Source organism: Dendrobates tinctorius, unplaced genomic scaffold (genome assembly GCF_039654945.1).
Source record: "Dendrobates tinctorius isolate UK_male_01 unplaced genomic scaffold, ASM3965494v1 ptg000144l, whole genome shotgun sequence".
Classification (NCBI taxonomy): domain Eukaryota; kingdom Metazoa; phylum Chordata; class Amphibia; order Anura; family Dendrobatidae; genus Dendrobates; species Dendrobates tinctorius.
This window is the reverse complement of record NW_027361811.1, coordinates 14,020,761-14,035,403: the sequence shown is the minus strand read 5'-3', so window position 1 is coordinate 14,035,403 and position 14,643 is coordinate 14,020,761. Positions and strand designations below refer to the sequence as shown.

At 40.5% G+C, this 14,643-nt stretch overlaps 1 protein-coding gene across 13 annotated transcripts in view; it reads right to left on the bottom strand.

Annotated features, from left to right (window-relative positions):
* TLE1 (TLE family member 1, transcriptional corepressor) overlaps positions 1 to 14,643 on the bottom strand; it is a 56,464-nt gene that overhangs the window by 19,042 nt on the left and 22,779 nt on the right. For 3 of the 13 annotated variants that reach the window (XM_073546046.1, XM_073546038.1, XM_073546040.1), the window contains 5 exons: positions 8,048 to 8,252; positions 7,379 to 7,395; positions 4,621 to 4,737; positions 565 to 618; positions 298 to 483 (listed from right to left, as the gene is read on the bottom strand). In XM_073546046.1, the coding sequence (XP_073402147.1) occupies positions 298 to 483; positions 565 to 618; positions 4,621 to 4,737; positions 7,379 to 7,395; positions 8,048 to 8,252 (579 nt within the window). Of the gene's footprint in view, positions 1 to 297; positions 484 to 564; positions 619 to 4,620; positions 4,738 to 7,378; positions 7,396 to 8,047; positions 8,253 to 9,415; positions 9,467 to 14,643 lie in introns of all 13 variants that reach the window. The other 10 variants (XM_073546048.1, XM_073546041.1, XM_073546043.1 and 7 more) reach the window with 5 other exon arrangements.

Genomic DNA, 14,643 nt, shown 5'->3' with positions numbered 1-14,643 from the left:
AGCTCTGCTTTGGAAAGTCAGCTGTGTATTTACCCTATGGTAACATACCTTTAAGGTTTTTATTTCCCAGACCGAAGGACTCATTACGATTTATGTATGGATATATCTGGCAACGGTGTTTGGATGAACTTTGAAAAAGTGATACTGAAACAGTGCATGACCATCTTGGACCTTCTATGATTTATGAAGTCCAGCAGGTCATCTTCTATATTACAAAAGTGTTTCACCACCCAAGCTCTTCTGTGATAGGTGAAGATGAACACAGTGGGTGCCAGAATCCGTTTAGCATTTACCTACCATGCTCATTTCTTTAGATTTTAATGACGTGGAGCTCCCTGATGATGCAGTAGATGCCGGACTGCTCGATGCATCTTTTTTCAATAATCTGCTTTTATCAATTCCATTTTCTCGAGGTGAATGAGCTGGGCTTGCTCTTGGGGAAGAAGGGTCCTTCAGATGTGCAAACAGACACAGTTTTACACGCTGTGGTACAATATGCATCATGTCAAGCATGTCTTACAAATCAAGCCAAAGAAACGCTTTTAGTCTAAATCAAGGACTCACCTCATTGGAGACATCAACTACCAAATTGTCATCACTTTTGTCCCCATCACTATCCTGTATATATAAAAAAGAAAAAAGGGCATTATTTTTGGGTAGATTTTTTTTTTTTGCTAAAGGATTGAATTGCAGATACTTTCTATAATCTTTACAACATGGCTGAAACGTTTTACTGCAGCTTTGTTCCTAAGACATTTAGCAAAATGACCAAAACCACATTGAGATATCAAAGTAGATTCTAAAAATCACATTTTATACTTAATTCAGATTTAGGACTATGCAGAAAACAATAGAGAGAATTTCTAAGGTTTCAAAAGGTTCCAGAAATGTGAAACCCCACTGTTCCTGCATGTTTTGTCATCTGTGCGAGACTCTGTGAAACTACTGGAAATGCTTGACTTTCAAACCGGAAAACCGAGACTGTTCACTGTGTCTGGCTTTTTGAAAGACAAACAGGAAATAACTTTGCTTTGTGAGACAGGGTTATCAGAGGGCTAGAGCACATCTCCTAAGTGTGCTGCCAAGTATTTCGATTTCCTTTAGCAGCTTTGGCCTGTATTGCTCATCGTCAAACCACTGAAGTGAGGAGCAACCACTGGCTTCCCAACGCTTCGCAGGCAGAAATTCTGACTTGGCAATGATTAGAATACGAAAAGCTTCACTACAACGGGAAATCAAGCAAGTTATAACGTTAGCTGTCAGGTTCAGATTTACTTGGGATTGAGAAAAGTATATTCTATTAATTTGGCTACATCAAGCATGACATGTATTAAAGTGGCCATAAGATTGCAGTCGTTTATTAAATATAAATTTTGGTTTTAACCCCTTCATGAACCAGCCTATTTTGACCTTAATGACCTGGCCATTTTTTGCATTTCTGACCAGTGTCCCTTTATGAGGTAATAACTCTGGAACGCTTCAACGCATCCTAGCAATTCTGAGATTGTTTTTTCGTGACATATTGGGCTTCATGATAGTGGTAAATTTAGGTCAATAATTTTTGTTTATTTGTGAAAAAAACGGAAATTTGGCGAAAATTTAGCAATTTTCAAATTTTGAATTTTTATTCTGTTAAACCAGAGAGTTAGATGACAAAATAGTTACTAAACATTTCCCACATGTCTACTTTACATCAGCACAATTTTGGAAACAAATTTTTTTTTGTTAGGACGTTATAAGGGTTAAAAGTTGACCAGTGATTTCTCATTTTTACAACAAAATTTACAAAACCATTTTTTTTTTCTCACATTTGAAGTAACTTTGAGGGGTCTATATGGCAGAAAATACCCAAAAGTGACACCATTCTAAAAACTGCACCCCTCAAGCTACTCAAAACTACATTCAAGAAGATTAACCCTTCAGGTGCTTCACAGGGACTAAAGCAACATGGAAGGAAAAAATGAACATTTTAATTTTTCCAACAAAAATTTTCTTTTAGCATCAATTTTTTTCATTTTCACACAGGCAACAGGATAATATGGATCCTAAAATTTGTTGGGCAATTTCTCCTGAGTACACCGATACCTCATATATGTGGTCATAAACCACTGTTTGGGCGCACAGCAGGGCTCAGAATGGAAGGAGCGCCATTTGACTTTTTGAATGGAAAATATGCTGGAATATTTAGCAGTTGCCATGTCATGTTTGGAGAGTCCCTGTGTGCCTAAACATTGGAACTCCTCCAGAAGGAACCCCATTTTGGAAACTAGACCCCCGAAGGAACTTATCTAGATGTGTTGTGAGCACGTTGAACCCCCAAGTGCTTCACAGAAGATTATAACACAAAGCAGAGAAAATAAAAAATCATTTTTTTTCCTCAAAAATTATATTTTAGCAAGCTTTTTATTTTCCCAAGGGAAACAGGATAAATTGGACCACAAAAGTTGTTGTCCAGTTTGTCCGGAGTACACTGGTACCCCATTTGTGGGGGGTGAACCACTGTTTGGGTGCATAGCATGGCTCAGAAGGGAAGGAGCGCCATTTGACTTTTTGAATGGAAAATTAGCTCCAATCGTTAGCGGACACCATGTCATGTTTGGAGAGCCCCTGTGTGCCTAAGCTTTGGAGCTCCCCCACAGATGACCCCATTTTGGAAACTAGACCCCCTAAAGAACTTACCTAGATGGATAGTGAGCAATTTGAACCTCCAGGTGCTTCACAGAAGTTTACAACGCAGAGTTGGGAAAATAAAAAAAAATTTTTCCCCTCAAAAAATGATTTTTTAGCCAACTAATTTTTATTTTCACAATGGTAACAGGAAAAATTGGACCCCAAAAGTAGTTGTCCAGTTTGTCCTGAGTACGCTGGTACCCCATATGTGGGGGGGAACCACTGTTTGGGCACACGTCAGGGCTTGGAAGGGAAGTAGTGACGTTTTGAAATGCTGACTTGATGGAATGGTCTGCGGGCGTCATGTTACGTTTGCAGAGCCCCTGATGCGCCTAAACAGTGGAAACCCCCCACAAGTAACCCCATTTTGGAAACTAGACCGCCCAAGGAACTTATCTAGATGTGTGGTGAGCACTTTGAACCCCCAAGTGCTTCACAGAATTTTATAACGCCCAGGCGAGAATATAAAAAAATAATTTTTTCCACAAAAATAAAATTTTTTAGCCCCCTATTTATTTTCCCAAGGGTAACAGGAGAAATTAGACCCCCAAAGTTGTTGTGCAATTTTTCCTGAGTACGCTGATACCCCATATGTGGCGGTAAAACACTGGGCACACGTCGGGGCTCGGAATGGAGGGAGTACGGTTTGACTTTTTGAACGCAAAATTGGCTGGAATTAATAATGGCGCCATGTCGCGTTTGGAGACCCCCTGATGTGCCTAAACAGTGGAAACCCCTCAATTCTAGCTCCAATCCTAACCCCCAAAACACACCCCCCACACACACACCCCCACCCCCAAACACACCCCCCACCCCAAAAATATTTTCTTTATTTTATTACATGTGCCCGCCTATGGGGGTGATAAGGGGGGCAGTGATCAAAATAAAAAAAATCTGCAGCCGGGAAATGCCGGCAGGCGCCCGCCATTTTCCAAGATGGCGGCGCCCATGCAGGAGGGACGGCAGGACACCGGGAGGCAGAGTGGGACATAGAAGGTACCGGGGAGGGTGAGGGGGGACAGAAGGGAAGGGGAGGGGGAGTAGATCGTGACGGCAGCGGCCCATCGCTGCTGTCAGTCCGTGGCGGGGGGCCGATCGCCCCCGCCAGCTGTGTGTGTGTGTGTGTGTGTGTGTGTGTGTGTGTGTGTGTGTGTGTGTGTGTGGTCATGTTAGTGTCTCCAGCCATGTCCGATGCTAGTGTGGCAATAGCCATGGCTGGATTGTAATATTTCATCAATTTTCATTGATGAAATATTACTATCGCTCTGATTGGATGTTAAAAGTGAAACAGCCAATCAGAGCGATCCTAACCACGTGGGTGCAAAGCCACCCCCCCTGGGCTTAACTGCATGTTGTCCTGTATCTGTGGGTCAGGTGACATTTCAGTGACCCCGGTTACCCGTCCCACAGGAACGCTATTTATAGCATGACGCCTAAGGGGGAGTCATGGGTCGTTTGGGCATGACTTTTCATGATGCCTACGTAGGCGTCATGGGTTGTGAAGGGGGTTTAAAAAAAGTTGAAACAAGTAGTGTCATGGTATGACTCCACTTTTCCTGCTCTTCTGCAATCACAGTGCATCTCCAGCTTAAAAATCTAACAACCTGCCTAAGCAATCAGTCTCTCTTGGGCTTGAGGTTACCAGACAGCACATCCATAGCAATCATACCATTTTTGTATCTTAATTTCAGAGGCACGAGTATTGAAATCAGAATTTGCATGGATGTATGGGACCATTCACAGCCTTTTGCAAAATTAACTATAGGTGGTAAGACACCTTTGTGGTCAATGTCATGTTAAACATTAATAATTTCAAATACAATTTGTTCATTGTTACAATTCATCAAAAGAATAAGTCATCGAGCTGTAGAACAACAAAATAAAATGAGGGAAATAATTCCAAAAAACAATCTGCGACAGTCTGAGATTGCAACTGTGCCATTCACTTACATAGTGGCTTGAATCCTTATCATCTACTTTCCTCTTTTTGAGATCATGAGAATAATCTGGTCCATTTCTCCTTTTATCTGATGCTCGAAGGCTGTCAGAAACTAGCAAAGAATTACTCTGAAAAAGAAAAAAAAATTATGAGTAAAAAAAAAAAAAAAAAAAAAAAAAAAAAAAAAAAAATCAATAAATGTCACAAGCCACAAGTCTACAAAAGACACATTTCCATACATTTATAGTCAGGGTTTCAAGGAAAAAAAATCAGCTTGTGAAGTGTGAAAATCAAGATAGCTCTGCTTTTTACAGAGGATTGCTGCATTTTTCTATAGGGGTCCATATTATTGTACAATCTGAGCTCACTACGGAACTACTAAGGCGGCATTTTAAGCATCTTCCTACACACAAAGCCAGCAATAATCAGTTCAAAGGGGAAAGTGATATCCCAAGATGGTTACCAATGGTCATGAATGGAAGACCAAATATGTTAAATTCAATGGATTAGAGCAATTTAAGAGGAATTCCCATCTCAGCCAATTTATGGCTTAGCAACCATTTTCTGCACCCCCATTGATATGATTTGGAAAAGCAAAAGAGCAGCCACCGCTACAGTGACCACTTCTAGGCGACGAGACACTCACATTCTGGGGAAAGCAGTGGGTCCAAACTCTGAAACCTGAACCTACCAGAATAATGCCATATTCTGTGGATGTAGACAAAATGGAAATATCAGCTACAGCTGGTTTAGGGTGTGACAAAAAAGCTTTTATTGGTTTAATAATTCAGTCACGAGACACCATCTTGCTTTTAGGAAAAAGCCCTAATCTATAAGGATAGTTCTCAAGTTTCTGAATAGCTATTAAATGAAGAAACCATTTAAAAAAAAAAAAAAAAAAATGCTTATTAGGGCACTAATTTAATAGGGGATTAGAAAACTCATAAAAGTCATTAATACAAAGGTAAAATTTCAAAAACGACGACCGTTAACAAGGTTGTAACTCAAGGTTTTGGTTTTTTCTGCTTTTTTTAAAGAATAATAAAAACAGCCTGAAAGTGTACACAGAAACTATCAGCCAAACATCAACTCTCCTAACCCTCATGTGCATACATACTTGGCATGCATTCTGAAAGGTGAGTAAAGGGTCCCACCAATTATATCACCCTCTCTCCAGTCACAATTGGTCGGCTGAGAAATCCTGTTTTTGATGAGAGCCACTTGCAAGACAAGTTTGTGCCAGACAAAAGGATCAGCAGTTTAGATTTCAAAGGCCAGTTCCACCTCAATCATCTTTTAGGGAAGATTATGGAGGCCTTTATCCTTCTCTATTGTGTAGGGGGCATTAACACAACACATGAAGGGGGACAAGTGCCTTGGGCAGGAGAATACACTACTCTAAAACAACCTACTGTTTCTCTGATGGTACAATACAGAGATCCATCCATCAGACATCACTACATAGAGACCTCAATAGAAAGTTGTACACTCATTTGATCTTTGAGGCCTTGACTACGTTCCATGCTCACACCATATGGACTGAAGTAAACCATCTCCTTCAGATGCATCAGTAACTTCACAGGGCCTATATGATTAATTGGTATTGAGAAGATTCTTCCATAGCTTCACAGAGAATAAAAATATCCAAGGGAGATGGGGGGGGGGGGGGGACGACAACCTGATAAAAGTTTACAACCCTTTTACGCTTGACGGCAACCATCATAAACCAGGTATATGAGCACAGCTCACTAGTTTTCAGGCAAGAGAAGACTGAAATACGGTGGATAACAAAGGGTTTTCCAGCTCAAAGGGATACCAACTCCTAACAGAGATGTGGAAGGCCTATAAAAGTGTCAGCTTCTAAAAGGACAGCTTGCAAAATCTAATAAATTAAATGTGCATTTCTTTAACCGATTGTTCCGGCTTTCTCAACCAAACTCCAAGGTTTTCCATTAATTCTTTAAAAAGGGAACAGTTTTAACCTTTGGGATTTTTAGGTGTCACATGTACTCCATTCAATAGCATAACCTATTTCCAGAATGGTGTTATGAAACCCCCGAAAAAAATATGTATACAGCAAAATTAAAGCCATGGCATTAGTGTGAAAAGGGAAGTGGCCTGTACGCCAATAGACGTCTTCAAAGCAGGTTTGGTGAAATTTGAGCAAGTGGCGGTTTCTACAGTTGATAAAAAGTGGTCAATGGTAGCAAAGTACAGCTTTTTTGCTATAAAGCAGCCTAAAGTCATTCTGCACAGTGACATCTATATACGTGAACTAATAGAACAGAAGGGAGCAATAGACTTTTCCATGTTCACAATTAATATCCATTCTAGAAAAGGTGCGAGGAGAAAAAAAAAAAAAAAAAAAAAAAAAAAAAAAAAAGGAATATTGAAATACACCTTTGAAGTCAAACCTGTTCCGGTCCAATCTAAAATAGGTGCTTTTCGGCAGCCATCTTGCATACTGCACCAGCAGTTCTACTGAACTGGACAACGCTCAGAACGCTATGGTAGTTTGGACTTAGAAGCACCCATGAGAAGTCAGGGTTTGAAGGTGGATATATTGACATTGAAAAGTGGCACCCATCATGCCCGTGTGAACATTGTCTCAACATGTTCTGAAACCTCATTCTCTAGCCATCAGTCTGTAATAAAATGTTTATTTCTGCACAGAAAACTATTTTGATGTCGATACCCATTTGAAATGGCCACCCCTGGACATGAAGACACTTGACGACTGAGCATGTAAGCATGAAGTGCATTACTTACTGTTCCTGGCTCTCTCTCTGCTCATGAAGAAACCCAAAAATGTAGACATGTCCATTGTTGTAAAGAAGCATAACGCAAACAAAAAAAACAAAAAAAAAAAAGAAAATAAAGATGACAAATTAGAAGTCAGAAGTTTTTAAAGGGCGTTTTATTATCCATTAATAAATCACATTTACATTTTACATAGACAACCAAACAAGAATTAAAAGTGCAATTGTGCCTGTTCCACTGCAGACAACATGGTGTAGCTTTTGCCGCAGTTCAGTTTGAAAAAATCTATGTGACAAAAAAAAAATAAAATAAATTGAATAAAATTGATTTTTGATACAATGCAAATACATTTGCAGATTTTACAATTTCTATTAGATCGATTATACAAACTGTATAAAATTTAAAAATCGGGATTGCTACATCCCGTACAAACAACTTGCAGTCCAAGTTCTCTACAGTATTTCATTCTCAAAGAAGAGCTACATCCCTCATTACTTTTAAGTGCTATGAAATATGCGACTAGGGTGGTATAGTCAGTTATGGCATAGCATAGTTACACAGGGCATTGTGTAATTTTCGTTTTGGAGGATTAACTAGCAAAAAAGGGTGAAAAATGCAAATGGTAATAAAGAATCTTTGAAGAAAAAAAATCCTACAACTGCTTGCCATGCCTCTCACCTCTATGGTGGTCTGAGTCATGATGCTTCTTGTCATCCTTTAGGGCAAGGTGAGATTGCCCTCCAAGTGCATTAGAAAGGGCAAGAAGGCTGGCGCTGCTTCCTAGAGGTGGGATCCCAGGGGGCTGGAGTCCTGATGGATGTGGCGTTAGAGGCACTGGTGGTCCATGACTATGCGACAAATGTTGAGCTTGTAACTGCTGCTGCTGTTGTAGAGATTTATAGCACACAGGTTTCCCAAGGAGAAATGGGGAGAAAAAAAAAAAAAAAAAAAGCACAAGAGTTAGACGGAAAGGACAAAATGCATTGTGGAGAACACAAACTGGATTAACAAACAAGTTAAGTACTTATCAGATATATTCCATTTACACCCAAGGTTGCGTTCATATGTTCCAGCCACACATTCGTGACTCAGTCAATGGTTCTGTTCGAACCTCTGAAACAACTGGATTTGGATAGGCCCAACAGACTTAAAATATCCAATGGAGTCCAAAACATGCAACTCTGGAAACCATAGTTCAGTTAGGAGTGGTTCACATTGCGTTAGGGGCCATGCGTTGAGCACATCCGTTACATAGCGGCACTAGCGCTATGTAACGGATACATTAACGCACCCACTGGCCGCAATAATATTAACGCACATAATGTTAGCGCTAGGGCACAAAAACGAAATCAGCGTTAGTGCATCCGATGCCACTAACGTAATGTGAACTAAGCTTTACAGTTCCCCCCACCCCCCACAAAAAACCCGCATATAAACTACATCTCAAGTTACATGTTTTTGACTGATATTTGAGGTCTATAGCTCCATCGCAGACACATCCGAACACTTTTCAGGGTTCAGATGACAGCCCCAAAGGAGTTGTGAACAAGTGGTCCAAATGTGATGAGAACCCAACATTGAGGCTATGTTAATGAGTTTTTTATGCTGAATATTTTTGAAAAAAATTCAAGCAACCATTTTACCTAATGGGTGTGGAAAATCTGCAACATTAAAAATTCACCAAAAGCTCCTCGTGGGAACATAAAGGTCAATTCGTTCATACTAAAACGAGATTAGAAGAAATATGGCTGCTTTCTTTCAGAAACCACACTTGTCTATGAGATGCATCCAGTAGTGCAGCCAAAACCTATTCAAGCGAATTGGGCAAAGTTTTAATACCAATTTCCACATATGGCCAAGATAGCCACCATTTCAGGAAGAACACAACCAAGTTCTCTGCTCTCAGGCAACCACTCAGATTACAAAAAAAAAACAAAAAAAAACAAACTAAAAAACAATAATTGTATATGCATTGGCGTACCATACATTATATCAGAAGATGAATGCAAACAGATGGCACACAAAATATATTAAAAAACTACCAACTTGGCTGAGCCGGCTGAGATGTTGAGCAGACAAAACTGGTACATTTGCCACCTAAGTGTACATAAAGAAACCTTTAAGCCAATCATTTACTGAGCAATTGTGAAGCAACACTTTTGGTATAAAAATGTATAAACAGGTTAGTTAATTGTCACAAATACAACAAGGCAAAAATAAGTAATGGACTATTGTGGTAGACCAAAAATGCCACAATAGTCTAACCATATGAACGACCTCCCCACCCACGACCAGCAAGGAGAAAACTCATCCAGAGATCACTAGTTAAAAAGTGGCGATCTCAACCAAAATCAATAGTTTCTATACAGCCAAATCTATTAACAGCAAGCACATTAGAAAAATACTATGCAAATTCAAGGCCCTACAAGTGATCACAATTACATGTACATTATGCAGTAGTCGCAGGGAACAGATTATCGAGCTTAATTTAACACATGTAATACTACACCCAATATTGAGACGGCACTCTGGAACCAGTCTGCAGTGGATAGCTGATACTAAATCTAGGGATTGGAAACTAAAGCCAACAGATTACAAACTGGAGAAAAGATAAAAGCAGACCAGGATTAAATTTAGCAGATGATAAAGGCATTTTCGAACCTTCGATATTAATAAATGAGGCCTTCAACACTACGGTCCAAAAAAAAAAAAAAGTCAATTCAAAAACTTAGGGGGAGCGTTACTACACCTGCCATATATTATTCCATTCCTCATGCGAGACAATATATGCAACCTAGTTATTTATAGGCTTTCCAAGGATTAACTAGATACTCACAAATAAGCCCTCAAGAGGTTAACCTCATCCTCTTAAGCTTCACACACTACAATCCTAGATATAGCCAGCAACCACAGCCAAGGAGCGACATAAACCAGCATCTTGCTAATCCTTTAGCCAATCACCTCATGCAAAGCGAGCCTGTTAGGCTACAGACAACTCAATCCTCCGATGCTGGCTCAGCGAGGCAAACAGACTTCTGACAGAATGCTCAATCATAATACATTATGTAAGAAATGATCACAGCTTGCGGAAGGTGCGGCGCCAGCAAACCTATCTGACCCATATGCTGTTTAGATTGCCAGCTAGAAGGCCGGCCATGATGGCACTTTTTCTGCAAAGAGCAATATTTAACAAAAAAAAATAAAATATTGAGTATATGAAAGCCCTAGCGTATATCAATATTTCTCTATACCCTGTCATGAATATTTGGGCAAGAGTAAAAAAATAAGGTTGCTTGAAAGAGTGCCTTGAAGAAATAGTCCATCACAAATTGTCTGCTGCTGGGTAGTGGAGCCTAACGTGATCAGAGAATTATGTCTGACTTATTTGCATGAGAAAACACATGATCTTTCACGCTCCTAATAGGTGTCTAAACCGTTAAATTACTATTTCTTTTTTTCTGGTGTGAAAGATGCCGCTCCTCCTGCGCATACCTCCCCCCTCTATTGTTCTGCCAGCTAAGTCGGTCTGCTCAACAATACTGACAGCTGCTATCAGACCGGCCAGTGCATACTTCCAATGCAGCTGCTGCTTCTAGCAACAGACAGAGGCTCCTCACATTCCCTCCCCTCCAGGGATACAGGTTGACACACTGCATTTTCAATGAAGGGGAGCAAAGGTCCCGCGAATTGTCAACCCAATTTTATGCTCCTGTGACTCTGCAGGAAGCACAAAAGACTCTTAAGCAAGGAAAGCATATGCCGGAAAATGAGACTTCTAGCGTGGCGCCATATAGTTATTGATCACTTAACATATGCAAATTGACAAATCAGATTTAAATAGGCCAAAGATTAAACTGTGCCAGTATTAATAGCAGATGAGCAGCGCAGCGATACTAGTGTTCATGCAGAATAAATGAAGTGGATCTTCCTGCACACAGATTGGATTACGTATATTGATTTAAATTTGTTCCTCGGCGCTTCAGATGTAAAATAAGCTCGCCATTTGGGGAGTGGGCGATGTAAATGAAGAGCCGCATTTGGGGGGGGGGGGGGGGGGAGGAGGGTGTCAGCGTGAAGGAGGTTAGGGGAGGGAATGTTTATGCAAGGCTAAGCTGTCAAGTGTAATAAAGCGGCTTGAATAAAACGTAAGCTGAAAATCCACTGAAGCTCCCCATTTCAGGGAGGAAAAAGCTATTAAAAGGAAATGAAGGTCACCCTCCCAGTTTATTTCACCTAATTGACTGCCAATGGCTTACCACAGGCGAACCAACTGCAGATCTGCAATTGAGAAACTGATGAAAGGAGAGTTTTCAAGCTGAGACTCATTCTTTTACCAGCACTAATCCTCCCACGGTTTTTTTTATGTTTTTTTTTTTCCTTCAGTCTCCAGTTGGGATGTAATTTTAAGCACAGATGGATTAACTGGTCCCATTGTCTGCAGACGTCACCGGACTATGGCCCGGTTAATCAATACAGCAGCATGTCTAATTATCATTACAAAGTGTCTGAGGGAACCATAAAGACCAGCAGGGCATCTTCTCACAAGCAATTAACATAAATTGATAAATGAGTAATCTGAATCAGCTCAAGCCGCTCACATGAATAAAATCAGAAAGGACAGCTCCTTGATGCGGCTACTCCTTTCTGCCAGCGTTGGGAGGCCAGAAAGCCGGCAGAAATACTCTAGACTATGTGGCGGGAATAATTGAATTCACACACAGGGAGGAATGCACGGTTCAGTGAATTCATTAACGCCGTAACAAATAACTTGTGATTGACAGTCTCACGGAGGCGGAATTAAGCAATAAACAGATTAAAAAGCAAAGACTGGGGGGGGGGAGCACCCAATAAAACCTGCAAAACACCATCATGTCAAGCAATTAAATATATAAGCACAGACAAGCTGCTCAGTCCAGCTCTAGATTTCAGAAATGGACATTGATAAAATAGCCTCTTGGGGTTTCACCAACAATTTCAATCAACTGAGGGGGAACAATTTGCACTATGCCATTGAAAGGGGAGTTTTAACACCCTGTACTGCGTCACCTATTCATAATGGGGTCCTCAAATGAGATGACACATTAATTATGTTCATTGGATAGCTCACTCAAACAGTTAATTCCTGGGTTGTGCCCATTACACAGTTCCCACTAAGTGGAGGTCTATACTCAAGCCAGCAATGGTCAGGTTTTTAATTGTCTTGTCAAATAAAAGTAACAACTATTTTGCATATATACCGAGCTGAAAATCTTAGGCTGTGAATAGAGCTTGGCGCCTTTCTAAGAGTTTGGATTAGCCCCCACCACCCCAAAGAAGAAAAAAAAAAAAAGGTATTCCTCATCCAATGGATAGAGAACAACTTGCTGATTTTTGGGGTCCAGAAATCCTGAGATCAGGGCCCTGTAATTCTATCCCAACTGCCCATTGGCAAACGTTTTGACTAAAAGGACATCTACGTTGCGCTGGAAAGGTTTACCATAAGGTGCGAATCTCCTGGCAATGCAAGAAATCTTTTTTGGGTCTTACTAGTAACAGAAAAATCAGCAACATGCTACAGTAAGGCAAGTTCCCAGAAGGATTTACTTGCCAACTATAAGTCCTTTCAGATATACATAGAGTAATTTCTGAAAGAGAAAATTTATGAAATTTGCTGCTTGAGTGGAACCAGCAGCTCAGCGAAGGGGTTGAGTGGTAGCTATAGAGAAGTGGATAGGCACATTCCGTCCCGTGCAAAATAATCCTTTATTGTAGCATCATGTTACCAACAGCAGGCAGATAAAACCATGGAGCAAGTACAGATGACGATCGTCTCGCGCTTACATTGCGCTTCAACAGGTCACTACAATCGGCATCTATGGTGAGAAGCGCAGTCAAGAATAACAGATTTAATGTACTACATAAATCAAGAATACACGCAATACGAAACTTTGTCATCTTATCAGAAAATTTGCTTCTCTCTGGCACAACTGATCATTTTCAAAATTCTCAATTCACGGGGGGGGGGGATGAGAAGAGGGGCACTAGAGGCTGAGTTCTTCCCTCCTCAAGAGATTCTCATCAGTAGCAATTGCCTTCTCTCAGTAGAAGTAAAACCCATCTTCAGTGAACACAGATTTTAAGTGAAAATTCAGAGAATGAATGATCAGTCCTGGCAGAGAATGAAACCGATTTCTCTGATAAAGATATCTTACAAATTTGATTATTTTCATGTATTTAATTGATTAGATAAGTTAAAAATCACTTTCATTTATGGATTTCTTGAAATTGCCGTCCATTACTTGGACATGTTTTGAATGGGTTGAAGAAATCTAAAAAATGCATTCACTGCCCATTGATGCTTCAGTAACTTCTAAATTTTCCCAGGCCAATCTTGTCAACTCCACTGCATTTAAAGGGAGTCTGGATCCCTGGATGCAGCGCCCACAGAAGGGAGGAAAGGGGACGTATTGTGGAGGAATTGCAGGGCATAGGATTCCAGGGCAACAACCGAGGCTGATGGGAGGAGGGTAGTATTACAATGAAGAGAGGAAGCAGGGATTTCTTCCAGGTAACCGGACGCCCCAGAGCCTCGAAGACATCATTAGAATAAGGAAAGACTAACATTTCTCAGCAACAAGACCGTTAATGAGGCAGACAGGTAGGACTAGTGTAACATTTCTATTACCTGTATGCCCATATTAATGTGTTATATACGTTCAGGGGGTGTGTGTGTGTGTGTGTGTGTGTGTGTGTGTGTGTGACAGATTTCCTTTAAAGTACTGCTTACATTGAAAGAAAACGAAAACAACCACCACAACAACCAACCATTGCTAACCGTAACAGTGACCACCATATGCAGGGCAAAATATTTATAACACGATTGTGCCAAATTAGGTCACAGCCTTCACAAAAAACTGCAGTTTTAAAGGCCTGTATCAAGACAGTACAATCATTGTACCATTTGTAAGGGTCACATTTTGCAAGATGCCTCCAATTAGCAACAAATTGAAATGTCCATAACAGCCTTAAACCCTTCAGTGCACTCATTCACCTTTTGCATAAAAAAAAAAAAAAAAAAAAACAACCACATTTAGAAATTTATCAGTGTTCAAGACAAAAACGGCAGCCAAGATAAGAACGCATGATAGCATTCTGATTTTAGACTCTTTTTGGCATATCCACAGGCCCAAACTCATCACATGAATGAGGCTTCTCCAACCCCATCCCCCCCAGTGAGAAGGGCAGCTGTGTGACAAATTGCTGAGCAAAGTTAGTCACTTAAAGGGGTTACTGGG